At 37.0% G+C, this 23,962-nt stretch overlaps 1 protein-coding gene across 2 annotated transcripts; it reads right to left on the bottom strand.

Annotated features, from left to right (window-relative positions):
* Positions 1–124: 124 nt before the first annotated feature.
* Ttc14 (tetratricopeptide repeat domain 14) lies at positions 125–13,340 on the bottom strand. Of its 2 annotated transcripts, XM_013033695.1 has the most exons (12): positions 13,074–13,340; positions 11,750–11,874; positions 11,463–11,662; positions 9,531–9,615; positions 9,238–9,367; positions 8,329–8,484; positions 7,743–7,814; positions 7,185–7,304; positions 6,956–7,078; positions 3,639–3,756; positions 2,665–2,774; positions 125–1,321 (listed from the first exon to the last, which is right to left on the bottom strand). In XM_013033695.1, exons 1-12 carry the CDS (start codon positions 13,232–13,234, stop codon positions 403–405), a joined length of 2,319 nt encoding a protein of 772 aa, XP_012889149.1. In that variant the 5' UTR covers positions 13,235–13,340; the 3' UTR covers positions 125–402. The 2 variants fall into 2 exon arrangements, 1 of the variants encoding a protein (XP_012889149.1); XR_001175713.1 differs by lacking the exon at positions 125–1,321 and having other exon boundaries at positions 2,736–2,774; positions 3,163–3,756.
* Between the last annotated feature and the right edge of the window lie 10,622 nt (positions 13,341–23,962).

The raw sequence follows: 23,962 nt of genomic DNA, 5'->3' as shown, positions 1-23,962 counted from the left end.
GAAATATAGTAGTACTCTCTCTCTATATATATATATTTATACACACACACATATGTATATATTTATGTTTGGGGCTTTTGACAAAAAAATGGAGTAAAAAGTTTTGATGAAAACAACACAGATATTCAATGAACAAATTTAATTTTCTCTTAAGATAAGGGATTCTCATACAGTGTAACAATGAAGAAACAATGCTTTTAGATATTTATCCTTAGGTAAAGTTGTTTATACTGAGTAGGAAAAATACTGTACATAAACATTCCCATGAAAGGCTGAAAATGGAAACTCAAGCTGTGACAAGGTGACCTAAAACAAAATCTGAGAAAACCTCTATATTTCTAAATCATACTGTTAGAACTAAAACACTCCAACTTTATTGTTAGTGTAATGGTACAAATTTTCTTAATTTTTTGGCTTATTTCCCTTTTCTTTCTCAAATTCAGCTATTTGGTTAAATATATTGAGTAAATTTTGAGGTAAATTTTTTTTAACTCTGCTTTCTGATTGCTCTGTGTTATTTAGTCCATCTTTTTCTGGAACCTCTGTTTTATTTTCCTCCCCAGAATTGTCCTCTCTTTCATATTCTTCTTGATTTGCATTTAATCGGTATCTTTGCTCGTGTCTACTGAAATCACGGGATCCAGAAAAAGTGTATTTTTTATGTCTTTCAAATGACTTCCAAGAATAGTCTGAACTTGCTGGTGATGTAGAATGCCGCATGGAGCCTGGTTCCCACCTTCTGTAGTGTTCTTTTCTTCCCTCTGTGTCCTTTTCACATTTCCTGGAGCCATACATTCTTATTTTGTCCTCTGAATTTCTACAGAAGGAATCTGAGGAATTTCTTCTACTGGAAAAATGTCTTTCTGATTTATATGGCTTTTCTGTTTTGCTACATCCTGCCTGGGTTTTATAGCTGTTGTAAACATCTCTTGGATCTTCAGACCTACCTCCAAAATCATCTGTTATTTCAACTGAAGATGAAGAGAGAGGGCATCTATCCTTCTCTTTCACCTGTACCTTTTGGTACTGTAACCTCTCTTGCTTTTCCAGCAGTTTTTCCACTTCTTTTTTCTGGTTAAGAAAAGATGCTGAAGTATTTGCTGGAACTGGGTAGCACTCGTCTTTCCTATTCTGTTCTATGTGACTTGAGGATGTCCTCGTTGAATGCCTTTTGGAACTTCGAGAAGATTCTGAACGGGTCCTCTTATGTTTCTTATGCCTTTTGTGACCAGAAGAGGAGGACGATGAGGAAGAAGAAACTGTCTCATCACCAGAAGAAACACTTGAAGAAGATGATGATTTTCTTCTTTTCTTCTTCAGCCTGGAAAAAAAGTAATTAACTCATCAGATATGCCCAATATAAAAAATGTTAGTAAATTACCCATAAATATTTTGATCTTTATTTCTTTTAAAGATTTCCTATAAATTATAGAGCTGAGAATCTCAGTAACTACAAAGTACAATTTTACCATAATTTGTGACTTTTAAGAAAAATAATATTGGTGGAAATAGTTGGTATTCAATAAGCAAGTCCACAATTTCTTTTTTCTTTCTTTCTTTTGTGGTGCTAAGGTTTGAACTTAGGGCCTTGTGATTGCTGAGCAGGTGCTCTACCAGTGGAGCCATTAGACCAGACCAGCAAACCTTTCATTTCTGGAAGACACTGGGAGACTTGCAACTTAATTTTCTCCTGAAGAATCAAAGAGAAAACAAGTTTGCCCACTCTAGTTTCATAGGTTTTCTGCTTCATCACTACTGACATTTGGTTCTTATGCACTGCAGGACATTTAACAGTGCCTTGACTCTCTATTCACTATGCTAGTGTGTGAATCTTACCAGTTATGAAAACCAAAAGCCTCCTGACACTACCAAATATTTTCTTGACAACAAGAACCACTGCTAACTGACAATCATTGATACTGATCATTGCTCTAGTTGTGAAACACTTTTCCCTACCATATAGATAATTAAAACGACTTATTCTATGTTTTAATTATATATATATAATTTTTTTGGTCGGTCATTCATGCAGCTTGAACTCTGGGCTTGGCCGCTGTCCCTGCACTCTTCAGCTCAAGACGAGCACGCCACTGCTTGAGTCATAGCACCACTTCCAGTTTTCTGGTGGTTTACTGGAGATAAGAGTCTCACAGACTTTCCTACCCAAGCTGGCTTTGAACCATGATCCTCAGATCTCAGCCTCCTGAGTAGCTAGGATTACAAGAGCCACTGGCACCCAGCTTGTTTTAATTATATATATAATTTACATACAAATTATGTTATATTACATATAAATTATATTACATGTAAATATTAGAATTATAACCTTAGATTCTACTAAGCTTAATTTCCTTTATAGAAAACCATGAGGCATAGAGATTGAATAAGAATTCTTTTCTGGTGCCAGAACAGGGACTTGAACTCAGGGCCTCACACTTGCCCAGCTTTCTTGATCATAGCTGACACTTTACCACTTATACCATCATCCAACTCTCAGCTTCTTATGTTGCTAGGATTATAGACATAGGCCATGAATCTTGGCTTATTAAGAATTCTTAATTATCACTTGAGATACTTTTGAATATACTTTACCTCCATATGGCACTTTGGGTTCAACTCAGTAGTTGCTTTAAGTTAAAAAAAGTAATGCATATTATAGTTTACCTTTTTTCCTCTTTTAAGAGCTTACGCAACTTTTCTGCACTTGTTTCTATTTTCTTTGTTTTCTGCTTTTCTTCCTTCTCAGCTTGTTTTTCTCTTAATTCCAAAGATTTCTTTTAGAACCCAGATATCGGAAAAAACCACACGTTAAAAAATAGCAGAATATACAAACCACAGTATTTAAAAGACCATCCCCCAACCAGAAATCCAATTTAGCATAATGAAATCACCATAGAGCCAGTATTGAGCAAGGGTGGTTTTTTTTTTTTTTAAGAATATAAAAAGGTTAGTCATACAGATGTTTGGCATTAATCATTGGAATGGCCAGAACAATATTGAGGACCATATTGCAGTTGGTAACCCATGAAAAGAGGGGAAGCCATTGCAGTGGTACCAATGACCCAGAGTGCAAAAAGGGACACAAATTTTGCAAGTAAAATTCAAATAAAGACATTCCATAGAGGTGAATCAAGGGGGAAATCACCACATTCGAATACAAACCATTTAAAAAATAGCACAGCCCAGTTGGATGCATGATTACATAAGAAATCATTTTCCAGTTTGTGGATGGGGATGAGCAGCATCAGATGTCACAGACACAGCAGCAATGGTCCAATTCAGAAGAAAATGCATGAGAAAACATCATCATCAGTATTACAGGAAAAGGCAGATAACACGGTGTCTCAAAAAGGTTTCTATAATCAGCTCAATTAGTCTCAACAATGATAATTTTATAACCACCACATAATCTCACTACAAAGGACAGTTCTCAAAAACACATGCCAAAATTAGGCAGTAAGAATTGTCTTTTAGTATAAGTAAAAAAAAAAAAAAAAAAGAGCACTATGAAACAATAACAAACTCATTAAGAAAATGCTAATGCTTCACTTAAGATAATCTTATATTTTTTTCCTAGAGGAAAATTATATCTTGCATTAATTTTAAATATCACTAAATAAGAGGAAATAAAGAATCACCTGCATATATTTATGGAGTTTCTGTAAAGCATCCTCTGCATCTTTAAAAGTCTCGTCCAAAGCCAAGGCTTTCTTATAGTAACTTTCAGCATTTAAAAACTTTTCTTCTTCTTCTAGCCTAAATTTGAAAGAAGACTTAGCATTTTTTATAAAAACAAAAGTATCTAAGTACACATATAAGTCAGAAGTTAATATGACAAAACTTACTAGAGAAAAGCTATCTTGAGCAATTTTTTTTTGCCAAAACGAATAAATCATGTGCTTTTTACTGTATTTTACTTGGAAAAGAGGCCATTTAACAAATGAAAAGCCATTACAAGCTAACTAAATACCATTTGCCTGTTTTTGAAGAAATGCAGGAAAACATGAAAACTGATGTCTGAAAACGTCATTATGATTTTGATCTTTTGCATACAATTACATAGTCTTCCCTTGTAGTTTATAATAATATTTTTTTCCTTGACACAGAATACTTTTCCCCAGAAAATCCACAGGTAAAGGTCTTTTGGAAGACAGACAGACAGACAGACAGACAGACAGACAGACAGACAGACACACACACACACACACACACACACACACCCTTTTTCAGAAAGGATAATCACAAGAAAATGACTTTGCAAAATGTTTTAATTCATAGAAGGAACATACAATTAGTGCAAAACAAACAATGGCTATCATTTTTGGGTAAGTAAACTGGACATGAGTAAGTGACAAGTCAAAGATTAACAATACTAGTAGCTTGGATAACCAGTAACTACTCAACTAACAGAGAATACATAGGTAATAACAGGATCATCTTGGTTGGCTTTCAGAACTTAGAGAAGATACAAAGCTGCTCCAGCCATTATTTAGAAAGTTCACATGAATTAAAGACATGTAGTTCAAAAATCTCATTTAATTTAGATTTTATGATTAGTCAAGCAGTACTGAAGCTTGTTATCTCTGCTTTTGAAACATGTTTGTGTGGTAATGATTTTCTAAGTGTTTTCTTGAACTTGCTACAGACTCATTTTAAGAAAGCCCAAGGTTATCAAAGGTTATCAGTTACTCAGAAGAAATAGGCAGGTGATAGAAACAAAAAAGAAGACCTTGCCTGTAAACAAAACAAAAAGAGTGGCCAGAGCACCGGAAAAGCAAGGGCAAAGCTCCGAATTCAAACTGCAGTACGGCCCTATTAAAAAAGACACCCCTTTCCCCACCCAAAAATAAGCAGATTGGAAAAATATAATTTCTTCCAGTCAATGAAGAATAAACTCCTTTGCCACACTAAAGTGGATATAGATTCAAAGCAGATAAGCATGCCCAGGATTAACTACAACCTTAGAAACATGACCAAAGACACAATTCTGGACATTTTTCTGCAATAGTGTCACCTACATCAAGACTAGTGAGAATGTAGTTTCTGAAATGAACCTAATGTACATATACTTCTTCAGGAAAACCCTGATTTGCAGCCTGATTCCAATGCTGCCATCTTATAAGGTTTTCTTACATTATTATCCTAAAAAATCAGAACGTTTCTTTGTGGGATATGGACAGTGAAGTGATCAAAAAGATACACCAACATTAGAGGAAGATTTGAACAACTTTCAACCCTGAATCCTTTAATTTCTTTGAGAAGGAAAAGTTAGAGATCATTAGGAAACAGGAATCCTCTTTGGAGCAAGAAAGAAGTTACAAGAAGTTACAAGACAAGAAAAAAAAATACCTAGGACCTGGGTAATTAAAGATCATAAGCTGGAAGCTGGTGGCTCATACCTATAATCCTGGCTACTCAGAAGGCTGAGAATTGAGGATCATGGTTCAAAGTCAGCCTAAGCAAAAAAACTCTGTGAGACTTTTATCTCCAGTTAATCACTAAAGAAAAAAGTAGAACTGTGGCTCAAGTGGTAAAGTAGTAGCCTTAAGCAAAAAAGAACAGGGATAGCACCCAAAACAAAACAGACCAACTATAGTAAGTTTCAAAAGTGAATGTCCCCAAAGAATCAAATTTGGCAGAAGTGACAAAGATACCAAGAATGGTGAATACCTATAAATTGATATTGGACAGGTGTTCATAAAATACTCCCACCTCATCCATAAACCAGGAATACTCTTTGCCTTTGATCCTCCCATTGGAATGTCTTAGTTCCAAGAACTACAAAACATTAATTCCAATTTCCAACATGCAAAGGTTTTTTTCTAATATTATTAGCCTTCTAACTTATAGGCTATAGGACTGGTCCCAAAAGTAGAATTTGAGCCAATAATCTCATATCCTAAGGACAAAAAAATGGATGCACTCACAACTGAGAGAGCTTGAACAGAATGAGATTTTAAGAACAACTTGCTAGGTTTACTGCAGATGGCCTGGAAATTTCTCTCCAGGTCTCTTTACCATTCCTTACAAGCTTCAGAAAAAGAAGGAACTAAAGCAGAACCTGAATCAGGTTCATAAAGTTCAGTGATGTTAACACAAAAGAGATGCTCAGGACAACCATCGATGTGGGAATAGTTAATGGAGGCCAATAATCTGATTGTGCTACTGGAGAAACTCCTTGAAAACTTTTTAACAAATATTTATTTTCTTTAGAAAGACATTTACAGGGGCTGGGAAGGTGGCTCAGTGGTAGAGCGCTTGCCTTGCATGCTCGAGGCCCTGGGTTCGATTCTTCAGCACCACATAAGCAAACAGAAAAAAAGCCGGAAGTGGAGCTGTGGCTCAAGTGGTAGAGCGCTAGCCTTGAGCTGAAGAGCTGAGGGACAGTGCCCAGGCTCAGAGTTCAGGCCCCACGACCGGACCCCAAAAAAAAAAAAAAAGAAAGACATTTACAGTATTGCTGACCCTCAAAGTTATATCAAACTCAGGCCATACTCCTTAATCAGCCTTTATAGTAAAAATGACTCATCTATGGCTGTTTTAAAATGGGGGCTGGGAAGGTGGCTCAGTGGTAGAGCGTTTGCCTTGCACACCTGAGGCCCTGGGTTTGATTCCTCAGCACCACATAAGCAAAAAGAAAAAAGCCGGAAGTGGCGCTGGGGCGCTGTTGCAGAGCGCTAGCCTTGAGCTGAAGAGCTGAGGGACAGTGCCCAAGCCCAGAGTTCAGGCCCCAGGAACGGACCCAAAAAAATAAAAAAGGTCATACAGCACCTCAAACTCTTCATTAATATGCCCTTATGTTGCCTCTTAAAAAAAGTGTTGTCCATAATTGAAGCAAAGAGTGAATTGTGAGAGCTAAAGATACTCACACAATATTTATTTTTCCTTATATACAGTTCAAGATTTTATAGAAGTTGTTTTACATTAGATTTCTATTATTAAGGTCAATACTTACTGCCCTCCTCTTTCTACAAGTGTCTGGCAGAGGTATTTTCTTGCATTCCTGTGAGTCGGACAGTTTTCTAATGCAAGCTCAAAATCTTCTATTGCTTTGTTCAGACTTCCTTTTGTGGCATATCTAGAGACATTAAAATAAAATTAGAGGAACGTAATCTTGTGAGCTTACTTTTTAAGTCTTATTCAGGTATAATTACATTATACACATTAAAATCCAGTTTACTTACAATGCTCCACGAGCTACCAAAGCTTCCACATTTTGTTTGTCTATTTCCAGAGCTTTATTGTATTCATTCATTGCATCTACATGGCGTCCAACCTTAAAGTAATCAACTCCAGTCTTCACACTAAAAATATTTCACAAAATAGCTAAATAAAATATTAAGGTGAATAAATTTTTTCTGAACTTCAAAAGTTTGTGCAAGTGGTTACAGTTTAACATGTCCATCTAAGTGTGTGGATAAATTTTTTTCATAAGCAAATGTCTTCAAACCTGGCAAATAATTACTTTAAAAATGTCTTAAAAATATTCTAAGAAGCACTTCTCCTTTCAAGGTTTTCTTAACTATGTTTATAAAACTCAGACATCAATATGCTAATTCTTTTCGAAAAACAATTGAAAATGGTAGACAACCTAAGACGATGTAATGCCTATCAAAAGCTTTGTTTTGTCAAAAGCTTTGTTTTAATTCACTTGTTCAAATTCTAATGATAATATGAGTGCTTGGTTTACCCTAACTTTCAGACTAGATGATGCAATTGTTGAAACAAAACAATCTTCATACCATTTTAAAGCCCAAGATGCAGACTGTTTCTTTCTTAATGAAGCAGCATAATCTTCTTCAGAGAAACTTCGGCTATTAAAGAAAATAAAAATTCATTGTGTATGTAATATTAAAATAACTATTCTTCATTCTGACAGATGGATACTATACACTGAAAGAATCCCAAAAGAAATCTGTGTTTCATTTACACAGTGAAATTCTCCAAATCTCAGAAGTATTATTAGTAAATGATATTATTCTTAGGTGTACCCATACAATTTTTGCATGTGTCTGCCAGTCCTGGGCTTGAACTCAGGGTATCAGTGATGTCCCTGAGTCTGTTGGGTTTGTCTACCCAGGCTAAGTCAAACTGTGATCCTCAGATCTCAGGCTCCTGCATAGCTAGAATTACAGGTTTGAGCCACTGGTGCCTGCAACATACAATTGTTATACAAACTTATTACACCTTTCTCTACGAGGTCACATCTATCATTGTCAAGTGTCCAGTGCAGATGGGACCACCGAATTCATTCAATCTTTGACATAGTCTTGTTGCTATGATCAAGTATAACTTTCTAAATAAGAGAACAATACTGATGTATCATACCTCTGTAGGCCTCTCATTAAAGATGGTGGATTAGATTCATCAATTCCTAGTTTCTCTAAGAGGAATTCAACTACTCCTGGATTAACAAATCCGAGGGAACTCTGCATGATATTTTCATAGGACTCCAAAGAATTGGTGTTTAGTTCAACACTCCTCCTTAGGAAACACACAGACACATACACACAAACATAAAATATAAGAATGACTAAGACAATTAGCACATTTCTACTAGAGAAAGAACATTATTGTATTAGGTTTTGAAACCATTTTTGTACACATAATGGTGCCACACTATATCATAATATAGTTCGTTCTACTATGTCTGTACAAGTTTCCTTTTTGGTATGTTTGTAGAAATTTCTTTTTTGGTGATACTAGGGTTTGAACTTAAGGCTTTGAGTTTGCTAGGCTGGCTACAATACGGCTAAACCATGGCTCTAAGCACAGAAACTTACTGAAGCAGCTGAGATCTGAAGATCATGTATGACTCAAAGCCAGCGCAAGCAAGACAGCCTATGAAACTTTTTTCTCCTACCAATTAAAAAACAATGTTATTATTAAGATGTTTTACAATGGATTACTGTTTCATAAGCCAGGTAATAATATGTATTTTTGGACAATTGCACCCTTTTCTTCACTTTCCCCCGTTTCTCCTTCCTGTGGACTGCTATCTCTAATTAACCAACAAAAAGCTGGTAGTGGAGCTGTAGCTCAATGTGATAGGGTACTAACCTTGAGCAAAAAAACTCAGGGACAGTGCCCCAGGCCTTGAGTTCAAGCCCCAGGACCGACATACACACAAAAAATAAAAACACATTATACAATAAAAGAAATTAAAATTCAACTTCATTATCAGAATCTTACCATAATTTTCTATTTTAATCCCAGAAATATATGAAGGATAAATACCTGTAGTATAAAGGAAGCTCTTCAGAAGTAATTACACCAAGTTTAATACTTGACAGGTGTGGTGGAAGAGATGAACTATAGAGGGACACTGCAAGCTTTTCATGGTATCTATCAATATCCTTAATTCCAGCTTAAAAAAAACAAACAGAAAGGAGAATTAAGCTGTTAAGAAAATGTAAAATAACATAAAAATCCATGGAATTTTTCCAAATACTACCCGTATTATACTAAACTTTTAAAATAAAAAATTCAACAGCTTTTGAGTTTTTAATTAATATGGTAAAAATTATCACCTCGAATGATGTCACCGGTTTGGTAATATGATAAAGGATCCCCATGGTTACTGTGAGAAGGCACATCTCTCAATGGACAAAGAGCCTGTAATGACAAGTAGCTGAATATACCACATACTTCACTCTCGGGCAAGAAGAGTATCTTCTTTTATCCTAATTTTTCAGTATGAACAGTTAATAATGAACATGAACATTAAGTAATAACCATTATCCTAAAGCTTAATTTTTTCTTTTTAACAGACATATAGTAGCTATCTTTATATAGGGTACATTTGAAAATTCAATATATGTACACAACAAATAATTATCAAATCAGGATAACTAGCATTCTATCTCATTTCATTGTGATTCAATCTCTGAATTCTTCTTCTACAGTTTTTCAAAATATGTAAGAAGTTGTAATCTATAGTTTTTTTGCTGTGCAGTACAGCACTAGAACTTACTCTATTATCTAACTGTATGTTACCTGTTCTCCAACTCTTTTATCTGTAACAAACCTTACCAGCCTTTGCTACCTACTCTTTTACTGTTCTTTGAAATAAGCATTCTAGATTTCACAAATGAATAAGAGCATGTAGTTTACATCTTTCTGTATGTGGTTTAGTTCATTTAATATAATGTTCTGCAGTTTTACCTATTTTGTCACAAATGACAGGATTTACTCCTTTTTCATGGCATAAAAGTTCACTGTTATATGTATATATACAGTCATGTTTTCTTTATTTACTCACTTGCCAATACACAAGTAACTCAACCTAAAAATCTCAATTTAAAAACTTTAAAAAACAATTTCTGTGTTCCAACAACTTGTTTTTTGGTTCAGTCCAAAAACTAAAATCTCAGCTGGGAGCTGGTGGCTCACACCTGTAATCCTAGCTACTCAGGAGGCTGAAAACTTAAGACTGTGGTTAAAAGCCAGCCAGAGCAGAAAAATCCATGAAGCTGATCTCCAATTAACTGTCAAAAAACTGAAGTGGAGCTGAGGCTCAAATTGGTAGACCACTAGTCTTGAGCAAAAAAGTTCAGAGACAATGCCAGGTGCTGAATTCAAGCCCCACAACTGACAAAAACAAACTAAAATCTCCATTAGCTTAGGAACCAAATATAGATTAAAAAATGTTTTGCATTTGTTAAAATTAAGACTCAAATTTGTATACAAAGTATAGGGATTCCCATGAAATAATGAAATGAGAGTTCTACAAAGTTCTGCTTTACTTTCTTCTTATCTGCTTGGACAGCAGCAAATACCAAGTATTTTAAAGTGATACACTATTTCAAATTCAGGACTATCTTAGGCAAAATAAATTATAATGGGCAAATCTCAAATGTCAACTGTAGTTATATAGATGATGAGAATTTTTTCTTCTAAATTATCTCATTCAAGTATCTAATGCCAAATATTAGTTAAGAATATGTTCAACTAGAGGGTGTAAGGCTCCAGAATATCTGATCAATTTTGCCATGCCCACAAATACATCTTTGAGCATGTCTGTTTTTTTTGTCAGTTGTGGGGCTTGAACTCTGGGCCCGGCGCTGTCCCTCAGCTCTTCAGTTCAAGGCAAATGCTTTACCACTTCTGGTTTTCTGGTGGGTAATTGGAAATAAGAGTCTCTCGTACTTTCCTTGCCTGGGCCGGCTTTGAACAGCAATCGTCAGATCTCAGCCTCCTTAGTTGATAGGATTGCAGGCGAGAGCCACCATAAGAAAGGAAACTGCTCCGGTAACCAGAGTGCACCCCCCCCCCCAAAAGGAAATAGCAATGGATAAAGAAACTGTAATATTTTGGTAAGAGGAAACATTTTTCTCTAATACTCATTTAATTCCCCAAGCATCTCAGCAGGGATACTTAAACACAATTGAACACAAACAATGTTTTTGCATGAGATGACTATCAAAACAGTAATCCCCATGACTAAAAAGTGAATAACTTACTGTGATTTCTAAGTGGGATATGTCTCTCATGATTCCACTTCCTAAACAGATTAACACCATGAAAAATCCAAATTCCCGAATGGAACTAATTCTTCCAATCACTATATCACCTCGTTCAATATCTCGGAAAAACAGCTCTCTCCGGTCCACACTAGGTATCTCCATAAACTGCTCTAAAGGTGGCATGACTGCATAGTGAGCTGAGAAAATAATTAAAAACATGGTTGTTTTGAATCATCCCATTAAACCAAATGGCCAATTGTAAAAACATCCAAGACAAAACTCACCATCGCTGTCTTCATTAGCTTCAGAAATCGTTGGTGTATCTGATTTCCAAGAAAGTGCAAAAAGCAAATCTGCTTTTTTGGAGATGAACTTCTGTATTTCAATGTTTTCAACTCTCTTCTCTTTTCTTAAAAAGAATTTGTGAAAGTTGATTTTTTAAGAAAACCTGCAGTGCCCTTGTTGGTGCAATTTTCTGTTTGTGACTTTCATTGCCCAACCTCTTGCAAGCTCCAGGCTGGAGAAACAGTATTTTTTTTAATTGAAAATTTTATTAGGTACTTTGTACAAAGGGATTTCAATTCAGCACGTCAGTTTATGAGTATAACGCATCTTGTCCAATGTCACCCCTTTCAATACTATTGCCCAGGTTAAGTTTTTTTTGCATATATTTTTATTGTAAAAATATTATACAGAGGCGTTACAGTTACCTTGAGTAATGAGTACATTTCCTATAGAGCATTATTACCTCCTCCTTTGTTTTTCCCCACCACCATTCCTTCCCTCCTCACTTCCCCAACTCCTCCCTCCCCCCTCCCAAGTTGTAAAGTTCGCTTTCAACAGTGCCTTGTACATCTCATTATTACAATGGGTCAATCTGTATCCTTATTTCATCATTTTGTTATTTCCCTTCCCCTTCCCAAATTAGAAAAATGTATATACAAGATGCAGGGCACCAACATCAAATACAGTGTAAACGAGTTATATCCTGGGGGAAGAACATACAAAAGAAACAAAAATAATCACATGGTACATTATAAATGCATTAAAAACAACAGCAAGCAAGAAAAAAAACACGTGTGTCTGTGTCATTTTGCTTAGCATCATCTTATATGGTCATATATACATAGCTTTTGAACTCTGCTGCTTGTCCTAGACATGTACTAGTTATTGCAAATAAGGGAAACCATGGGACTTATGTTTCTTTGGGCCTGGCTTACTTCACTTAATATAATTTTTTCCAAGTCTTTTCATTTGCTAACAAATGGGGCAGTGTCATTCTTTCTGATGGAGGCACAGAATTCACACACACATATATATATATATATATATATATATATCACATTTTCTTGATCCATTTATCTAATGAAGTGCATCTGGGTTCGCCCAGATAAGTTTTTAACCAGCATTCTCTCTTGCCAACCTGGAAATGGAGGGCGGGGAATCTTACACAGTGGAGTCTCCAGCTTTAGAAGGCCCACAGGATTTTTTACTCGGGATATCACCTCGGTATGGCAGTGTCCGAAACCTGGCATGGCACACCCACAACCCGCAGCAGCTTGGGCCCGCTTGGGGCCGGGACCCTGCCCGCAGCGGCTGGGCCCTCACCTGCCCGGGACGTGCGGAGAGGGCGGCGGGCCCCGGGCTGGCTCCGCCGCCGACCCCAAGAAGCTCCGGAAATGCGGGTTGTCTTGCTGCTCGCTCCGAAGCAAGGAGAGCAAGGACGGCCCGTGACAGTTCAGCGACTGGCGCAGAAGGTCACGGTCCATAACGGCCGGCAGGCGGCGGGGCCCCGTCCCGTGCCCCTACTCGAGCGGGTCCGGCCGGCCGCGGGCAGGGCTGAGGGAGCGCACACTCCGTCCCTCTCCGCCGACGTTCCCCGGAAGTACTCCGGAGTGGGCGCCGCGGAGCTCAGCGTTGGCCTCGCGAGATCCAGCGAGATTACGGAAGCCGAAAGGACCTCAGGCCCGGGCCGACTGGGACTTCGGGGTAGGGGCGGGAGGGTAAGCTTGTTCTTCGGAGATTATAGAATGTCTTTACTATCTCAAAACAGCCCGGGTCCGGTCTAGGGAAAATCATAACTCGCTCTCCGGTTGATTGGCGTGCTCCTAAGTGGCCGCGCCGGGGTGAGAACGCAGAAGGAGCGGCGCCGGCTGCGGCCCCAGTGCCCTTCCGTCGGAATCGCGCCTGCGTCTCTCGCTTGACCGCATTGCACGGACTCTCGCTCGGGGACCGTTTCCCGGGCAGACCCCAGTGCAGACGGAAGCAGGCAACTATTAAAGTAATTGGGGTTGTGGCATTCACTGCTGGTGATGTCCGTTACGGAACCCAGTAGGCCACGTGCCAGTTGCTCTCACGCCTGCCATCCTAGCTACGCTGAGATCTGAGGATCAAGGCTCCAGGTCAGGCCTGGGCAGAAAAGTCCCTGACACTCTTTTCTCCAGTTAACCGGCAAAAAAACCCCGAGCGTGACTCAAGAGGTAGAGCACCAGTCATGATGGAAAAGCCGAAGGAAACCGTGAAGCTCTGTTTTTTTTTGTTTTGTTTTTAAGAGCAAAGATGAGTAGAAGGTAAAAAACTTCCCATTGGACAATCCTTTTTTACATGTACGGTGTCCCATTACTAAAACCCCAGGTTATGTTTGTTACAACTAATGAACCTATACAGAAATACATCATAACGTTCAAATCACATGGTTTCCCTTAAAGTTCACTCTTGGTACTGTACATTCTATGCATGTAGACAAGTGTATAAAGACGAGTTTACCATCCAAGCACTCCCTAAAATACATTTTTGTTTTGCCTATTTTTCTTTTTCTTTCCAGTACTCTTGGAAAACAATGAGTTTTGTTCTTTTTAGTCTTTCCTTTTCTAGCATATCAAATAGTTGGTGAAGGAAAAAATGTAACTTAGGCAGAAAGTAACACCAAAGAAAGTAACCCAAAAGACCACGTGGACGGAAGTCAAGTAGAAGAAAAGATTTATTGCCAGCAGAGCTGACAAGGCCAAGCTCTCGAGAGGAAAGAGAGAAAATGGCACCATCTGGCTCCTTGGAGGCCTCTTTTATATGGTGGGGGGGGGCGAAAGTGGGAGGTGCCTCACCTACTGAGCAGGTGCTGCCCTCCAGGGCGGAGATTAGGCCTGCGAGGTGGGTGTTTCCTTACAGTTGAAATTATACATTGTACACAATCTCGGCAATATGTGGTTTTTTTTTCCTTATATGTCTTCCCTTGGCTTGATAGCTCATTTCTTTTTAATGCTGAATAATAGTTCATTATCTGGGTACTCCATAGCTTATCTGTTCACCTACCAAAAGACATTTAGTTGCTTCCAAGTTTTGAATTTTTCCAAATTTTGAATAAAATTGCTTCAAATAGCCACATGTGAATATAAGTTTTCATCTCTTGGGCAGGTAAATTGGTGAGTGATTGCTAGATCACATGAAAACAGATTTGGTTTTGTGAGAAAGCTCCAAACTGTTTTCCAAAGTAGTTATACATTTTTGTATTCCCACCAACAATGAATCAGAATTCCTGTTGCTTCACATTGTCACGAATACTTGGTATTGTTAAATTACAGCAAATCTAGTAGATGTGCAATAATATCTCATTGTTTTAATGTGCATTTCTCTGATAAACTTATTTGTTAGTTACGTATCTTCTTTGGTGGCTGTTAAGGTATTTTGACTATGTTTAAATTGGATTCCTCCTCCCCCCCTCACCTTCTCTTCTTCTTCCTCCTTTTCTCCCTTCTTCCCATCTACCCCCCTTTCCTCCTAACCTTCCTTCCCCTTTTCTTCTCTGGAAGTACTGGGAATTTGAACTCAAACCATTGTGGTTTTCAGCTTTTGGTTGAGTGCTAGCTTTCCACCCAGGCATATGACTGGGTACACCTACTTTTTGGCTTCCTGTCTTTCCATGAGATTATAGGCACATGCCACCATGTCCTGCTGCTCACCATGGAGACTCAGTTTTCTGCCTGAGTTGGCCTGGCACCACAATCCTCCCACTTTGAGCCTCCCATGTAGCTTGGGAAGACAGATGTGCACCATTGTTGCTACCTCTTGGTGAGAAGGACAGTGTCAATCTTCTCGTTTTCAGCCTCCTAAGAACCTAGTATTGCAGACAAGAGCTGCTGGTGCCCAGCTGATTTGTTGGTTTTCTTTTTTTCCTTTCTATTGTGCCAGTCCTGGGGCTTGAACTCAGGGCCTGGGTATAGTCACTTAGATTCTTTGGCTCATGCTAATGCTGTATCACTTGAGCCACCAGTGCCACTTCTGGCCTTTTCGGAGTAGTTTTTATTAGTGCTAAGAGTCTCACAGACTTTCTGCCAGGACTAGCTTTGAACTACCATCCTTAGATCTCAACCTCCTAAGTAGCTAGGATTACAGGCATAAGCCACCAGGGCCTGGCTTGTTGGTGTTTTTACTGTTGACTTCTAAGTGTTGTTTGTATATGTTGTTTACACATATTTTCTATAAATCTTCTGTCTTTATAATCTCCTGATTGTATCTTTTATAGAAAATTAAAAAATTTTAATGAGGTCTAACATGTTATTTTTCCTTTATCATGTCTTATCTAAAAATTTATCACCACAATCAAGATCATCTATATTTTCTTCTATGTTACCATCTTGGAGTTTCTAGAGTTTTATACTTTACATGTAGGTTCATAAACATGAGACAAGTTTAGGAAAAACTAATAAACCTGTCTTAAACGCAAAAAAATATTAATTTAGTAAAGGGTGTGAAACTTGTGTGTAGCCTTTTTTTTTTGCATCCCATTACTCCAATTCTACTTGTTGAAAAGACTGCTTTCCCATAAGTATTGCCTTTTGCCTTTGTCAAAGATCTCTTGACTTTTCTCCTGTGTGCTTTCTTGTCTGTCTATTCTTTCTCCAGTAATTGTACATTTAGAGTATGTTTTTAAGTTGGATGGTGCCAATTCTACAACTTTGTTATTCTCTAATTCCCTTACTCCTTTTTTTCTTGAAGAAAATCCATTTTAGTTGTATAAACCAGCTTGAGTAAGTTTATGGTTTGAAACTAAGAGTTTTGACTAATATCAAGTAAGTAGCCTCTGTACTTTCTACTGTGACATTTTAAAGATGAAAAAAATGAATATGGAAAGGTTAATAAATGCTTTTTAATTCAAACACTAGTTTTGTAATCCACATTGTTTAACTGTATCTCTAATATTCTGTGCAGCTTAGTGGAGTAGCCATGATTCTTTTTTTTTTCATTGCATTTATTTTTATTTATTTATTTTTATTGTGAAAATACCTGAAACCATGATTCTTTTTTTTTTTTTAGGATTTTCTCTTGTTTTATTTGATTTACAATAGCAAATTAGTTTAAGTAACCGTAACTGTTATAGCTAATTAATTACAACTGTAATAGCTTAAGTAACTTTATGAAGTATGCATGTTTTGGGGAATGCATTTATAAATGCTCCCTTATCTAACCATTAATAAGTTCAAGACACAAATATTTTCTAGGTGCAGTAATGTGACTCAGTATTTTAGTAACAGGCCCAGTTTTACCAGGAAGTATGTATTTTCTAACCATCAATATTGAAAGTTTGTTCTATTTTCCATTTTCTCTTTTCCCAAAGGGAATTGGCTTGTTTTATACTGTAAATTGCTAGAACTCATTCTCCTTTTTCTAGCACCATTACAATTACATTGCCCATTAGTTCGATGCAATAATTCAATACGTTATCTTATTTCCAGCCAAGCCCCCAAAAACCTCCTACATTTTTCATTCTTCATTTTTTTGGCAAGCTGAAGGCAGATGATCCAAACACTTATACCACTTGGGAGCATTCAAGTCCGGAGATGGATGCATGTCAGATGACTAACACACTCCTTGGAAAACAGCTGATCATGAGAGCCACTCAGTCCTGATCACTATGTGATGAGAAACACATTCTCTTAGGTTCAAGGCACTGAAGTTTGAGAATTGTGAAACCATGATTCTTAAGGACATAATATTTAAGTATATTTGTATGAAGCTTAATTTTTTAACATATTGTGATAATTTTATATGACAACTTGACTGGATTAGGTAGTGCCCAGATAACTGATTAGGTATTATTTCTGGATGTGTCTGTAATGATATTTTCAGATGAGATTAGGATTTGGATCAGTGAACTTGGAAAAGTAGATTGCTCTTCACAGAGAAGGTAGGCATCATCTGATCCACTGAAGGCTTGATCCACAGAAGAAGGAGGAATTCATGACTTTTACTACTTTTCATCTTTGCCTGCCTCTAGACTGGGATTTTATATCATCAACCACTTATTCTCAGGTTTTTGAACTCAGACTGAATTATGTTACTATAATGGAAAATTATAAAATTTCTCTATTTTCCTAACCCTTCAAGACACATGTGAGTCACTATATATGTATAAATATGACAGCTATAGAGACATAGACATTTATAGGACATATATAGTATATATGTAATATGTGCATGTAATATTAATTCTCTTATTCTGTTTTTTTGAAGAACCTAACAAAAATGTTGAGAGATAGCATGAACCCTTTTTTTTCTATTATTATTCCTTTAGTTTTCATTACAAAGTACATGGTAAAAAAGATGTTAGGTTACTGTTTTGCTACCATATTAGGGAGCTAGCTAGGTTATATTAAAAACTCTATTCAAAACCACCCTGAAGCAAATCAAGAAGCAGTAAGGAATACTAATAGAAAGTATAGTTAATCAAACTCAAATCTATCCCATTATTAAAGGAATAATTCATGCCACAAGCCTTTAGATAAGGTTTGGTACATCTTCATTCAGTCAAATATTCCTTTTTTGAAAGGGTTCTGACCTCTATTTTTCCTGTCATAGAAAACATCTCTTTTCAAAAATGAAAACATTGTCAGTCTAATCCACTTGAGGGTGCTATAAGATCACTGTGGTATCAAATTTTATATTCTTTACCAGAAAACCTGTCAGCTGAAACAGAATTTGGGGATGGAGACCTATTTGAGGATAATTGTATCTCTAACACCTTCTCTATGTTTTAGTGACTGCTAAGTGTTTGAGAATATTATTTGACTATAAGTAATTTTATATAACATTATTCAAGTTGATTGGCTCAGTACTTGAGATTTTCCCCTCTTACACAAAATTAATAGCTTTTGTTCCCATCTAGGCCGGTTAGTTCTGAAGAGACTCGGTGTGAACATTGTACAGCTGTTGGACACAGGACACAGTGGTGGTACAGTTGTATCACAACCTGTGTATGATGCGTGTAGCACCCCTAGGGATGTGTGATGTTTGATCATATGTGGTGACCATCTGCAGTGTTAGCTAGACTCAACCAGAATGGCTCCTATTTGTCTTTGTTTATAAAAAGGACTAGAAGCAGAATGAAGATATTTCAGAACAAATGCAGCATGTTCATTTGAAAATGTTGAAAGATGTGTGCAATGCTGATATAGAATAGATATCTTCAGCTACACGTTCATGACTACTCCTAAAGATACACACACACACACACACACACACACACACACACACACACACACACTTCCCAAAGGCATTGTTTACAAAAAAAAAAAAGTGATCCATACTACAAATGGTCTCAAAGTGCCTTTGTACAGGTGTGGGGAACATGATGACTGGATACTCCAAAAGCATGTAGTTTGATTGTTTTCAACTTGATGGTAAAGGAGTTCATTCTTTAAAAAAAAAAAAGCTCCGATATAAGTTAAAGTATTTACTCTCAAAACAAACAGAAAAGTAGTACTTGTACTTTTTTACTTCCATATCTCATCCCAGGTTTCCAGTTTTACATTTAGTTTTTATCTTTGTATCTTGCGTTAATAGTTTTTGATTTCATTGTATTTGTAAGTAATAGTTTCTCTGTGATGTTCTTTGCTTAGAGAAAATATAGCCTCCCATCAGTTGCATTAGAGTCCTCTGGAGAAACAGAATTAATAGGCTGTGTATGTATATATTAAAAATTATTTGTAAGGAATTGGCTTGTGTGATTGTGGAGGTTGGCAAATCAAAATGCAGAGTATGGGCCTGTAAAATGAAGGCCAAGGAAGAGCTAATTGTGCCTGTTAAGGTTACTGGCAGACTTTCCTCTTGTTGAGGGGACATCAGTCTTGTGTTCTATTCAGGCCTTCAGTCCATTGAATGAAATGAACCCAAGACAGGAACCTGCCCTCAAAATGGGACAATTTAAATATGAATCCCATCTGGAATACCTTCACAGAAACACCCAGAACAATGTTTGACTACCTGTTTGGGCACCATAGCCCAGCCAAGTGAACACATAAAGCATCACAATTGTGTTCTACTTTGATGCCAGATTTCAAGACAATAGAGCAGGGCTACCCTATGATTATGAAGTAACTAGAAACCTAATAATGCAAGGAATAGATGAAAGAACTGGGAATGGTTAGAAATTCTTCATTCAATCTACTAGGTTCCACGCTTGTTCATATGTATCATTAGCCTTGGTAGTCCATATGTACTATTAGTCTGGGCAGAATCATCACTTCTTATAAAAGAGGATAAATGTATCTAATAAATACTTCCAAAAAAGATTTAATTGAAGTGATTTAACATCTTTTGGTCTAAAATTACATTAATTTTATTTAAAGGCCATTATCAACAACATTTAAACTACCTTACAAAATCTAGATTATAAGAATATTCCTTATGTTTGATGAGGGTTAAAAAAAATAACATCTGTGCTGAACATAGAGTAAAGAATAATTCCCATTTTTCATGGACTGTTGACTCCAAATAACTTTATTTATTTATTGTCTGTATGCCAGTACTAGGTATTGAACTTAGTGCCTGGGCACTATTCCTAACTTTTTCATGATAGGCTGGTACTCTAATGCTTGAGTCATACCTCCACTTCCAGCTTTTTGGTAGTAATTGGACATATGAGTTTCATTAACTTTCCTGCATAGGCTGGTTTTGAACTCCAGCCTCAGATTTCAGTTTCCTGTGTAGCTAGGAGTATAGATGTGAACCACTGATGCCTAGCAATAACCTCATTTTTTGAGCTATTGAACATCATTCTTTATTGTAGTAGTTTAGAGTTTTGCTACTATTTCATTTTCATCTTTGGTTACATTTCAACTCTGTCTCCTACGATGAACAAAACCAAAACCCAGCATGTGAAGGAAGTGTTTTGGCTATGCTTTTGTAGCTTTTTGTTTCTGTGACTTTTCACTAGATGATTCCGAATTATATCCATTTTCTTTGGTATCACTCCAACTAGCCTGGATATGAGAGTTGTAATTCATGCATTCCTCCAATGTTTATTGAATACCTTTTTATTCTAAACAACTCAAGGTGCTGGAAATTCAGTGATGAAAAAAAACATGGAAAAATCCCAGTTGAAAGCTGGGATGTAGCTCAATGGCAAAGCATTTGCATAGGATATTCAATGCCCTAGGTTTCATCCCAAGTATCAAAAAAGGAAAGACAAAAATGCAAGCAAGCAAACAAGAAAAATTCCAATTGACAAAATTTACCATGAATGGTTATTAGCAATGTTTTATTATATTTTGAAGACTCTCATATTTTTAATCTTAGGGACTTGGATGTTAAATAAAATATGGTTTTATAGCTTCTATTAGTTCAACAGAAAAAATAACTAGTACCCTTATTATAATTATAAACTTTAGATCAGAAAATTACAATAAGTTATAATCTAATTTCACAATGATAAATATTACACTGATTATTTTTGAGTAATTAGAACATTGTCAAGCCTTTGCCATGCCTCCTACACTTCTTCTCCCTCCTCCCTTCTCCCCCTCCCTCTCCCCTCTTCCTCCCTTCCCCAACCCCCTCCCCCTCCTTTGCACCCCTCCTCCTCCTCCTCCTCTTCTCCTTCTCCTTCTCCTCTTCCTCCTCCTCCTCCTCCGCCTCCTCCTCCTCTTTCTCTTCCTCCTTCTTCTCCTCCTCCTCCTTCTTTTTCCTCTCTCCTCTCTCTCTCTCCCTCCCCACCTCTCTCCTCCCTTCTTATCCCCCTCTCTCATTTTGGTACCAGTCCTGGAGCTTGAACTCAAGGACTAGAAGCTTTCCCTGAGCTGTATTGCTCAAGGCTAGAATTCTACCACTTACTAACTAGCACTTACTACCATTTACTAGTAGCTCTACTACCAGCTTTTTGGTAGTTGATTGGAGATAAGAGTCTCACAGACTTTCCTGCTCAGGTTGGCTTTGAACTGTAATCCTCAGATCTCAGCTTCCTCAATAGTTAGGATTATAAGTGTGTGCCATTGGTGCCCAGCTTTCTTCTCATTTCTGGCTAAATTAAAGATAATTTATTTCCTGAACCAAACAACAAAAATCTCTGTAGGGACTTCAGAGTTAGTAGTATAGAGCTATCAGTGAGAATTTTATATCATTTTGTAGAAATTTCTTTTTATGAACTGTTCAGAGTTTACATAATCCTTTCCCCAGGTGTTCATGCATCAGAAAAGTTGACTGTAAAGGTAAGTGTTTTTTTTTATGGTTACCTTTGTTAAAACTGAATAAACAAATAGATTTTAAGAGGATAGTGAATTGATAGCATATTACTGTTATGGGAAATCTGTCTTATGAACATATTTTTCTTTTCAATACATTAATGTCTTATCTGCCTATGTGAGACTTTTGGCATACTTATTCATTTAGATAGTATATTTTGAAATTTTTCTGAAATTCCTAGGTGTCCAGTTTTTTTCTACAATTTATTTAAGATTTGTTCACTGGGAGCATTTGACGTGTCTCCTTGAAGGCTAGCCCTACCATACTGATGGGAGCTATGAAGTCCTTTTATCTCTATCACACTCAAAATTCCACTTATCTCTTCCAGTTCATTATATTCTATTGCCAAGGTCCATGCAATGAGCAAATTCCCCCTAAATATGATCAGAAGAGATCTCAATCCCTCTTTTATTTTTCAGGAAGTTGCTTTTCTTCTTCAAAAATCATGTCCATTTTCTACATCTACCTTCTATTCTAGAAAGCTTTCATTTTTCCAGTTTTGTCAACCAGTTTTCTGGCTCTGCTTCACATATGTGGATTGCAATCATTTCAGTGGTAATACAATTTGAGTATACAATCTAGTTAATACAGCTGTGGACAGTGGGGTAAAGTATGGAAGTATAATGTATGAGTTGATTAATTGAATTATTTCCTATCCAAATGGTTAAACAGTGATATTTTCTCTCAGTGAGGCTTAACACAAAAGTATAATCATTGTTTTAGGGACTGTCATCAATATTATAGAGAAAACTAAAAGTCTTGACTTATACTTGAAGCTATGATTAAGTAGCTGATACCAGATGAAACCTTCCATCATTACCTCCCCTCTTCCCACTCCTTAAAAAACACAGTTCTAGACAAAATATACAAAACAACTGTTTTAGACCCAGGACAACAGTCAACACAGGGTTTAAAGTCAAAGAGAAGGAAAACTAAGTAATTCCTGTAATTGCCCACATTTGTGGCTAGGAGCACTTTATATGTCTTACTTTTGGTTTCACAGTGTTAGGAATTGAACCCAAGGATCACTCATGATGGGCAACCACTGTACCATTGAGCTATATCCCTAGCCCAGGAAGCACTTAGTAGACAAACAGTGATGCAGAGAGCTGGGATCTAGACAGCATGGCAGCCTTGCTAAGATGAGGAGACAGACATCAGAGTTTGAGGAGGCTTAAGGGATTAGAATTTATAGGACAGATGACCAAAGTAGAGAGGGCTAAGTAGAGAAAGACTCCAGATATTTTAGAGGTGTTCCTTTAAATATCTGACTAACTACTAAGCCACACATATATAGTATAAGACCCTACAAAGCAGAGAAAAAAAAACAACCATCAGGGAAAGAACAAGTACTAGGAAGCTGTAAGCTCTCAGTTTGATGGGGTGTGGAGATGTATTTTGGCCAAATAATGTATTGTTGGGCATTGGAGGTCTCCAAAAGTTTATTTTTTTAAATCTTGTTCCAGGAAGACAGTTTAAAAGTAGCCCTAAATTTTGTTCTAGACCCTTATAAAGTAAGTTGAAAAAGAAGCTTCAAAAATCATAAATCTAATCCCTAAGTAAACTCATTGTCTGCCAGAATAAAACTTAGCTTTCTTAAAAAAAAAACAAAACCAAAACTTAAAATCACTCAGTAATGTCCAGTATTTATCCAATATCCATAAAAAAGACCATTGAACGTAAAAAAGGCATAAAAATTGTGACTCATAACCAGGTGAAATTGTAGAAACAACAATGTAAACAATAAATGAGATGATGGACTTAATAGACCAGGACCTTTGCAGCATCTGTTACAAATAAAGTACAAGATGAGCATTCCAGGTAGGAATAGTCCCTCCAAGGCACACTGTTGGCCCTCCAAGTGGCACTATTGTGAGAAAATTGAATCCTAAGGATACTTTCATGAATATATTGATGAGTTCATATGGAATGGACTGTTAGGAGGTGGTGCCTGTTGGAAGAGTTGGAACACTGGGGACATTCTT

Source organism: Dipodomys ordii, unplaced genomic scaffold, assembly GCF_000151885.1.
Source record: "Dipodomys ordii isolate 6190 unplaced genomic scaffold, Dord_2.0 Scaffold175, whole genome shotgun sequence".
NCBI classification, from domain to species: Eukaryota; Metazoa; Chordata; class Mammalia; order Rodentia; family Heteromyidae; genus Dipodomys; species Dipodomys ordii.
Note: the sequence above shows the minus strand (reverse complement) of the source record. Positions and strands in the feature narration are given on the sequence as shown.